Source organism: Maniola jurtina, chromosome 3 (genome assembly GCF_905333055.1).
Source record: "Maniola jurtina chromosome 3, ilManJurt1.1, whole genome shotgun sequence".
Taxonomy (NCBI): domain Eukaryota; kingdom Metazoa; phylum Arthropoda; class Insecta; order Lepidoptera; family Nymphalidae; genus Maniola; species Maniola jurtina.
The window spans coordinates 1,652,161-1,661,262 of NC_060031.1; the positions used below are offsets into that span (position 1 = coordinate 1,652,161).

General features: G+C 39.5%; 1 protein-coding gene across 3 annotated transcripts; it reads left to right on the forward strand.

The window, feature by feature from the left end:
- The first annotated feature begins 594 nt into the window (after nucleotides 1-594).
- Nucleotides 595-7,651, forward strand: LOC123881120 (ARF GTPase-activating protein Git). Of its 3 annotated transcripts, none has more exons than XM_045929715.1 (12): nucleotides 595-781; nucleotides 866-999; nucleotides 1,073-1,185; nucleotides 1,969-2,149; nucleotides 2,427-2,557; nucleotides 2,971-3,160; nucleotides 3,593-3,665; nucleotides 4,074-4,268; nucleotides 4,663-4,799; nucleotides 5,189-5,671; nucleotides 6,443-6,709; nucleotides 7,028-7,651. In XM_045929715.1, exons 1-12 carry the CDS (start codon nucleotides 718-720, stop codon nucleotides 7,193-7,195), a joined length of 2,136 nt encoding a protein of 711 aa, XP_045785671.1. In that variant the 5' UTR covers nucleotides 595-717; the 3' UTR covers nucleotides 7,196-7,651. The 3 variants fall into 3 exon arrangements, with proteins under 3 accessions (XP_045785671.1, XP_045785673.1, XP_045785674.1); XM_045929717.1 differs by having other exon boundaries at nucleotides 5,189-5,611; XM_045929718.1 differs by having other exon boundaries at nucleotides 5,189-5,581.
- Nucleotides 7,652-9,102: the final 1,451 nt, after the last annotated feature.

The following is a 9,102-nucleotide window of genomic DNA, read 5'->3' on the forward strand; positions in this document are numbered from 1 at the left end:
GCATACGGCAAGTATTGGCAAACACCACTGAGTACTTTTCTTAGTGTTTGCTTGGCAGCCAATCAAATCAAACGTCAAGTACTCGCAAGCGCTGGCAAGCATACATGTAAATACCCATCCAAACGCCTGCAGTGTTGGTTGCTGTTTGTTGCAAGTATGTGTTACTGCCATTAGAGATTTTCAGCCAAGTATACTGGCAGATTTTCTATTTTCACCGTGGTCACACTGATCTCTTGAAGCTCTGTTAGTCTCTGGTTATGGTTTTTTTTTTCTCTTTCTCGTCTGGCTTTACAAAGATTAGCCAATGTCAAGTTTGTAGTTATAATTACAAGTTAGGAAAACTGTGGTATGGATTTCGTCTGTGCTGGCGCTCGCCGACACACGCGCGGCACACCTTTAGAGCACTTCCCAGTCAGTTCCACCAACCAAAAACACCAGTAAAACACAAAACCCGGCCACTTTTAACAAAAAAAAAAAACATTCCAAAAAGGCAGAGCACGCGCGCCAGCAAACGTCAACACAGACGAAGTCCAGGTTTTGACATTATGTAGCACAGCAAACGATTTTATCTAGTCTGTGGTTTGTAATATGTTTTATTTTTGTATCAAAGTAGTATGCAGTATGTACCTACTGAATAAAAAAATAATTGTTATAATTCTCTTTTAAGTGTGCCTGTAGCTTGTTTTGGTATAAAGTCTTCCAAGAGTGTAAATAAACATGATGATATCGCGGTCTAAGCATCGCTCATCGGTGGAAGTGTGCTCGGACTGCGGGGCATCGGGTTAGGCGATGTTCCAGTTTCCTTTACGAGCCGTTAATTAATCCTACGCTGTTTTTAATGAGCTGGGTACTTTTGTGCTTGTAGATCCGTCGTGGGCGTCGATTAACCGTGGGTTATTGTTATGCGCGGAGTGCTGCAGCGTTCACAGGAGCATGGGAAGGCACATTTCTCACGTGAAATCTTTACGGCAAGGATCGTGGCCTCCTTCGCTCTTATCTGTATGTACATAAGATCTGTGTCAATGTATGTTTTGTAACGGAATAGCGACAGTAAAAAGTGGTTTTGATGCAGATGGTGCAAGCGTTGACTGCTCAGAATGTGAACAGTATATGGGAACATTCCTTGCTTGATACTTCAGCTCCTAAGCATTTGAGGAAGAAGCCACAACCTAAAGATCCACTTCAGTAAGTTTATTGAATAAACGCGCGCGAATTTGGAACTCTGGTAGCTTTAGTTTTAAGTTTACGTTTAATTATCACCTTACTTACCAATTACTTCATTATTTTACAAATTCAACAATTTGTCAAAATCAAAAAGTTTACAATCATGTGTATGCTATGCTAAATAAATGCCATGTGTCATGGTATAATGGTAATGGTAATTGGAATAAATGACTTAGGTTGAAAATCATACAGATATTGCAACCTCTTCTCCCCCTTTGCCTGTCCATTTATTCCAAATAAGATGGATACTGAGCAGGCAACAGTAGAGATAATGTAAGCATGATTAAAGGAATATTTCGGACACCAAAACTGCATGTGTGCAAACCAAAGACAAGAAATCAGGAAATTCCTTGAGTAAAAAGAAAGCCTGTCTTCAAAACCGAACTGTGTTGTCTCTGTGCTGAATTTCATCAATGTTGACCAGTACAGTGTCAAAAGGTTAATAGCAGAGGGTTACATTTGAATTTTATGTTGTTTGTAATACGTAGTACAAATAATAATTTGTGGTTAGGGAAACCACAATAACATCTTTTTATCAAAATGTAATACTAGAATTTTCAATGTAAATTTTAATGAAATTATCGTACTATTTATTGTACTAACATTTACACACATTAAGTCTAAATTGTTTACAATAATTCTATTTGCTATTTTACCAGATTTTACACAATTGTTTTAAAATATTGGCTATTATAAGTGAATCAATCAGAAAAAAAATATTGTAAGATTATGATTTATTTTCAGCCCGATAAAGTCTGAGTTTATATTGGCTAAGCACCTGCGACTGGCCTATGTATTGAGAGCTAGACGAGATGAGCCCCCCAGTGAGCTGGGCAGGCAACTGCACAGTGCTGTGAGGAGTTCCTCCCTCGACACAGCCATGAGGCTGCTGGCTCAGGGAGCAGACCCTAATTATTATAATCAGGTGAGTTCATGGACATGACTGTTATGTTATGTAACATCAGCTTAGATCCTAATATTTCCACCATCCTATTTCTATAAAGCTGTTCACTGCAAAAAGTAATAAAAACGAAATAAAAATCTTTGCTAACGTAGCACTCTTTTGTAGAAAAATCTGTTACTATGTCACGTTCTTAAGCGATAAGTCAAAATCACTTTTGCCATCAGTTACTTTTTAGAAATAGGACAGCAGAATTATAGCACAAGATTAAAAACTTTTTGATGATAACAATGTTTGATAGGAGAAAGGCAGCACATGTTTACATGTGGCGTGCAGGGCGGGGCAGCCCGCGCAGGCGGAGCTGCTGGTGGCGTGGGGCGCGGAGCCCACCGCGCGCGACAGCGGGGGCAACACGCCGGCCGATTGTGCAAGGTGCGGTAACTGCAGATTTTGAATAGGTAGCCATTAATTTGTGGAAGTCCATAATACAGAAGGAAAAAATTCAATTTCTAAATATTTTTATTCAATTAGACAAGTACTTTTGAATCGTCAAGAGCATCTACCACTGGTTCGGAATGCCTTTCCTACCGAGAAGAACCAGCAAGAAACTCGACGGTTGCTCTTTTCAAAGATTTGATATACAATATTATTTACAGTAAAATTATACATGTAAATAATAAGCTTAATTTGTTATCATCTGCCAAAACAAAGAAATCTATATAACACAGTGTGCAGTATGCCATATGATTTCTAGTTTATGTAGATCACTGATTTTCTCCTACTATTTGGAGACTGAAACTTCTTTCAGAGAGTAAACAGTGCTTAATCGTCAGCCTATTCTCTAGGCAAGGCGGTCACACGGAGCTGGCAGACAGACTGACAGAGCTGGTGTACGAAGCGACGGATAGAATGATCCACTTCCTGACGGGTGAACGGCCAGACCACGCGGCGGGCCGACATTATATCGTGCCGCGCGCGCACGACACACACGAGATGACGGACGTGGCCAAGGCGGCGCGCGGGAAACTACAGCTGGTGAGCACCAAGCTTTAGTATTCTCTAGGGGAGGTGGTCACATGGGGTAGGCGAACATTCTGTCAGAGTGACATTCCACTCTGGGCCACTTGTATGTCAAGAAGTGGATCATTCCCGATCCACTTCTTGACATACAAGTGGCCCATCAACGCGGCGGAGTCCTTTAACCCTACTTTTATTTTAAAAGAAGCTGTAAATTGCTATTTTGGTTGTGACTTGTGTACTTTTCTACCATTCACAGGGAAATAATAAACAAACGAATTCAAGAATAAACTTACATTGTAGTTAGTAGAGTTATAGACACACTACTTTAGAAGCAATAATTTATTTATTTTAAATTAAAATTTAACAATTAATATTGAAATAATTTTCGAGCAAGTGGAAGAAAAAAACTTACGTGAACTGAATAAAATATCTTTTTGGTTTATGCAGTTACCGAATCACCTATTTGAGGAGCTCGTGATGGATATCTATGACGAGATAGATCGGCGAGAAACTGAAGCGAGTAAGTTTTAAAAACCTTTCATACTATTCATAAATGTCCATTCCGAAATAATTTTATTGTAAAAGAACTCTAAAATAACCTTTAATGATATTTAATTTGCCTAAAATGCATATAATTTTTTTTTTTCTGGAAACAGGTTAGTAAATTATTATTATATTTTTTTTTCTCTCTCTTCTGGCTATTATAAAGATTAGCCAAAGTCAAGTTTGTAGTTATTTGTAACAAGTTAGTTAAACTATACAAGTATGGACCCCGTCTGTGCCGGCGCTCGCCGACACACGCACGGCACCCCCTTAGAGCGCTTTCCAGTCAGTTTTAACAAAAAAAAAAAAAAAAAGGCAGAGCACGCCCGCCAGCTAACATCAACACAGACCTATTATATTATTAAACAGTGGTTCTCTTTGACAGTTTGGCAAACCAGTGCGACCGGGTTAGAGCGGTGTGGAGTGGCGTTTCTTCCAGTGAACCCTGCGTTATCGGCGCCAAGGAACCAAGGACGACAGAAATTGGCGCGGCTGTCGGCGCCCGAATTAGCCACGTTACTGAGAGATGTTCTATTGGATGCTACCAGGAGACAAAGGATAGCGTCCTTACAACCTAGAGGTATGTATAAGCTAATGCGACAGAGACATGACGATAGCGTATTCGAGTGCGTGTGATAGAGACGGAACAATGTTGCCTGTAGAGTATTATTGTATCAAGGAAGCAAAGGCGGCATAACTTGGCGCGACTTTTTGCGCCCGAGCTAGTGACGTTACTGAGAGATGTTACGCTAATGGGAAGTACCCTTTAGGTTTTCTTGATACACTGACAGTACAGACAGAACACAAACTGATCTTATAAGGGTTCCTTTTTTCCTTTTGAGGTACAGACCCTAAAAATATAACTTATATACTTAAATAGATTAAAGTTAAAAAAAACAACGATTGTTCAGTATTAGGTTCTTAGTAGATACAGAGCTATTGGCCATTAGATAACAAAGTCCAATTTTGTGTAGGTCTTGCAGGCCCCATGAACCCGCTGCTGGCGGCGAGTCACCTGAAGCACTTCTCGCAGATGTCGGACGACGAGCCTCTGTACGACTCTGTCGCGTCGGATGAAGACTACGCTGCGTTAGCGCCCATCGAGCTCGATGTAAGTTCTTGGAACGAAATCTATAGAGTGTACTTTGACTTCGCTGAGACTTAAGTTTCAGTTAAAACGAGACAGATTTATGCCACCTATATATTGCTTTCCCGTTTTAACAGGGTCTTAAGTTTGAGCAAAGTCAAACATGTAACACAGCTTTCCCTAGTACAGGTGTCAAAGCACTCCATTGGATATCTACATTTATTGTGTTTACTTTCCAGTGTTCTAGATTTAAGGAGTTTTTTTATTGTAAAAAATTGTTCTCTTGTTCAATATACATATTATTTATTTAAAAAAAAAGTGCACTTTATCGATTAATATGATAGCCACCAGTAAATATTTCCCAGCCGATCTCTTAATTCTTTGTCAATAGTTGCCTAAGTTATCCCCAACAGATATCCAGCCTGGACCCGCGGGCGGGCGAAACCGTATCATCCACATACAACCCATCGCTTCCCACTGAGCACTCCGTAGACACACCCCGAACACATTCACCCAGCCCCGCGCACGCGCCCGAACGAAAACAAGAGATCGAAACGCTCAAACAGGAACTAGACAACCGAGACTCCACTATAACAGAGTTAAAGAACCAATTGAAAAACCTTCAAACTATAGTCGAACAACTAACGAAAGAAAACAGTGCATTGAAAACGAGCAGTGTCGACGATGACCACAGCATGACGTCACAAAACTCCATAAACGAAAGCAACAACACGCTAGATCTAACCCCGCAAGAGAGGGGCAGGAGTTTAGAGACGGATCAGCTCGCCTTGGCTGAGGACATCGAGGTGAGGCAAGCGAAGGCGGCCCAGCGACCGGTCAGTATGTTTGAGCCTAGGGAGGGACCAAAGAATAACTGGCAGGTTACTAAACACCAGGTACTAATCATTAATTATACTAATTTTACTAGTCTTAGACTGATTCTGATGGCAATTAAATTTTAGAGCATTTGCACCTTTCTTTTACCAATATAATAAGAAAACGACAGACAAACTTAATTTTAAACTGTCAAACTTCGTGACTTTAGGTGCCAGTCTTCAGCATAGTGTTTTTTGTAGAGTAGCACTAGGCTTTAATTTAAAATTCATTTTCCACCCTATTTTAGCAATATTAAAAAGATGCAGGTACTCTAAATTTAGTTTAGAGAAAGACGCCATTGTCCAACGAAAAAAATACGATTTTCAAAGTTGTTTTATTTTTTGCAGTAGACTAACAAAGTAGTGACTTTGACTAGCGGTGGTAGTTTATTAGTTTAACAATTAATATACCTAAATAAAGGTTAGCGTGGTTGGGTTAGTAGAATCTTTGTAAATAAAAAAATAGAGTCAGGGATACCAAATCTTACTAATGTAGTTTTGTTTTATAATTAAAATGTGAGCTCAAAATATTGATCTTATTTATTTTTATAATAATGAAGACTAGCTGAACCGTCCCGACTTTGCTCAAGCAGAATTTTTGAATTATTAATATTCTTATTTTTCTTGCTGGTTCTCTGTAAAAAGAGCATTCCGAAGTGGTAGATTCACTTAATGCTTCAAAAGCACTTGTGAAAATAGTGTTGTTGTAATTTATAGTAAAAGCTTCCTTTTCCTAGTTTCTACCATATCGATTTTCTTTAAAAAAAAACTGTATACAAACTGTCATCACAGCTCACAAGCATACCCGGTCTCGAACGATCGTTAACTCAAAGCGCGCTAGAGGGCGGAGTCTCCAGCGTTTCCGATGATGGTGCCTCGGGCTCCGGCGCGGGCTTCACCGGTGCGGGCGAAGGTCTAGAGGTGCAAAAACGCGCTGAAGCAGTCACCAGATGCATCCAAGATCTATGGGCGGCTGCCAGGTTACACCGAACCAAGCTGCCTGAATGTGCCGATTCTATTCAACGGACTGTGTCTGCTTTACTGGCATTATTCCCACAGGTTAGTTTACTTCATATCTATTTCACTCAACATTTTTTTCTTTGATCTAAACAACTGCTTTAGTATGTGATGTACTGACTAGAGCTAACTTGTCTAAAAACTAGACTTTTTAATTGATTTCCAAAAAGGAGGAGGTTCTCAATTGGCTGCATATTTTTTGAATGTCAATAACCTTTGGTACCGCGGGCAAAGGTCTGGAGCTGCAAAAACGCGCTGAAGTAGTCCCTAGATGCATCCAGAATCCTCAGCCGCTTTCGTAATTTATTTGATGGCGGCTAACTTGCTATATCAAATAGATTTTCGAAATTTATTTTCCAGACGTGTACAGACGCAGCACTACAACAAGTCATAATCGATCTGCGCAACGCCAGCGAGGAAGTGATAGTGGCGTGTTCCACCAGGGCGCCGCTCGACCAGGTCAGAAATGCGGCCTACGACCTGGCCAAGGCGACCAAGCTCCTGGTGACCCACTTCCAGCCCTCCTAGCGACTCCCCCGCTACACCACCGTGTAGTATAAAGCCTCCAGGCTGCTGCTCTTCCTGAACTGCTGTGTTAGACTCTTGAAGAAATAAGTGTTAATGTGTTATGGTGATCAGAACAATAACTCACCTGGCAAAGGTGACCCCAAGTTGTTTGTTACACACTTCCAAGTTCCAGCCCTGCTGGTGACTTACCCATTACATCTCCATGTAGTATAAACCTTCCAGGCTGCAGGTTAGACTCTTGAAGAAACAAGTGTTAATGTGTTATGGTGATCAGAACAATAACTCACCTGGCAAAGGTGACCCAAGTTGTTTGTTACACACTTCCAAGTTCCAGCCCTGCTGGTGACCTCCCCATTACATCTCCATGTAGTATAAACCTTCCAGGCTGCATGTTAGACTCTTGAAGAAACAAATGTTAATGTGTTATCGTGATCAGAACAATAACTCACCTGTTGAAGGTGACCCATTACAGGTAACCCACTTCCAAGTTCTAGCCCTGCTGGTGACCTCCCCACTACATCTCCATGTAGTATAAACCTTCCAGGCTGCATGTTAGACTCTTGAAGAAATAAGTGTTATCGTGATAAGTACAGGTTACTCTCCTGGTGAAGGCGACCCAAATTACTAGTACTCACTTCCAGTCCTAGGGGCCTTCTCGCTACACCACTATGTAGCATAAAGCCTCCAGGCTTCTGCTCTTCCTGAACAAGCGGGCCAACAGTAAATATTTTTGGTGAGTTCACTCCATAACTCTGTCAAATCAGAACTCATTTTGATGATTCTTTCTTTATTAGAGTGTGTACCATCGGGTTTTATCTGTGCGTTTAAATAAGGTATGTGAATTTTATATAATTTAGCTCTCGGTTGTTATTTATCATTAACTGGTGTTTTGCATTTTTCATTATTTAAATAAGTATTCATTACGAGTGTCCATACTTAGCGCACAGCTTAGATTTTCGAGAAAATTGCCACGCCTTTTATGCCGTGCTTTGTATGAAAAGAATGCTATTTGGGACAAAAGTTTTTAGTTAATTTTTAGTTTGGTCCTGTGTAGCAAACTTTTTTTAGAAACATCAGTTCTTCTAAATTTTTGGCAATAACTCAAATTTATTAGTTGCCGTCCTTTTTAACACGTTTTTTTTTAATTCTAAAAACGTGTTAAATAGGCCGATACTTTCGTAGGATAATACTGTTTGTTACATTGCAGGACTGTAGGCTTAGTATAAGATTTGACATCTCACTAACATTGATTGAATACGAGCGTCGAAACTCGAAAGACTTTTGTGTTAAATTAAAATGGGCCTTAACAGCCTTGTTTTAAAGCTCAAGTTCGGCCATATATCTACAGCCAGCACTGTAAGTGGAAATCTTGCGGAGTTGAAATCGGTGGTTCTGGGTTTTAGACTTTAATTCAAGGAAAATTAGGCCCATTTTACGCTGTTGTTATTGTTTCAATGCTTAAATTATTTCAATGTTGATGAGATGTAAAATGGTGCGTATCAAAATGATACAATATACCTTCTAAAGTATTACTAAATAAATAATAATTAATTTAAAATTCATTATTAACCACTCATTAATGATTGTGAATTCAAATATAATGACTTGATGATAATGATAATAATTTATTATATTATGTATTAATTCGTCACAATATTTGATCTCCAGTGTATGTTCAAAATGGTTGTTAAATAAATTATCATAGAACTGACTTGTTCCGTTTATGGAATGAATGGAACGTGGATAAACGGAATAAGCCATGAACCTAACTTATTTGTACACAAAGTAATTACTTTAATGTAATCGTATCTTATTTTCCTTTCAATCTAGGCTAATTTTGACAAAACCTGAAAGGATGGCTACCCTTATTATGAATAACAATTTTTAGTACAATTTTTATCCCCTTT

What these genes read in the sequence shown, in the direction of transcription:
- LOC123881120 (XM_045929715.1), top strand. Translation starts at nt 718, where the DNA reads ATGATGATATCGCGGTCTAAGCATCGCTCATCGGTGGAAGTGTGCTCG. An exon ending in CGCGCGGGAAACTACAGCTG is followed by an intron (nt 3,161 to 3,592) that starts GTGAGCACCAAG and finishes TGGTTTATGCAG; the next exon opens with TTACCGAATCACCTATTTGA. An exon ending in TAGCGCCCATCGAGCTCGAT is followed by an intron (nt 4,800 to 5,188) that starts GTAAGTTCTTGG and finishes TATCCCCAACAG; the next exon opens with ATATCCAGCCTGGACCCGCG.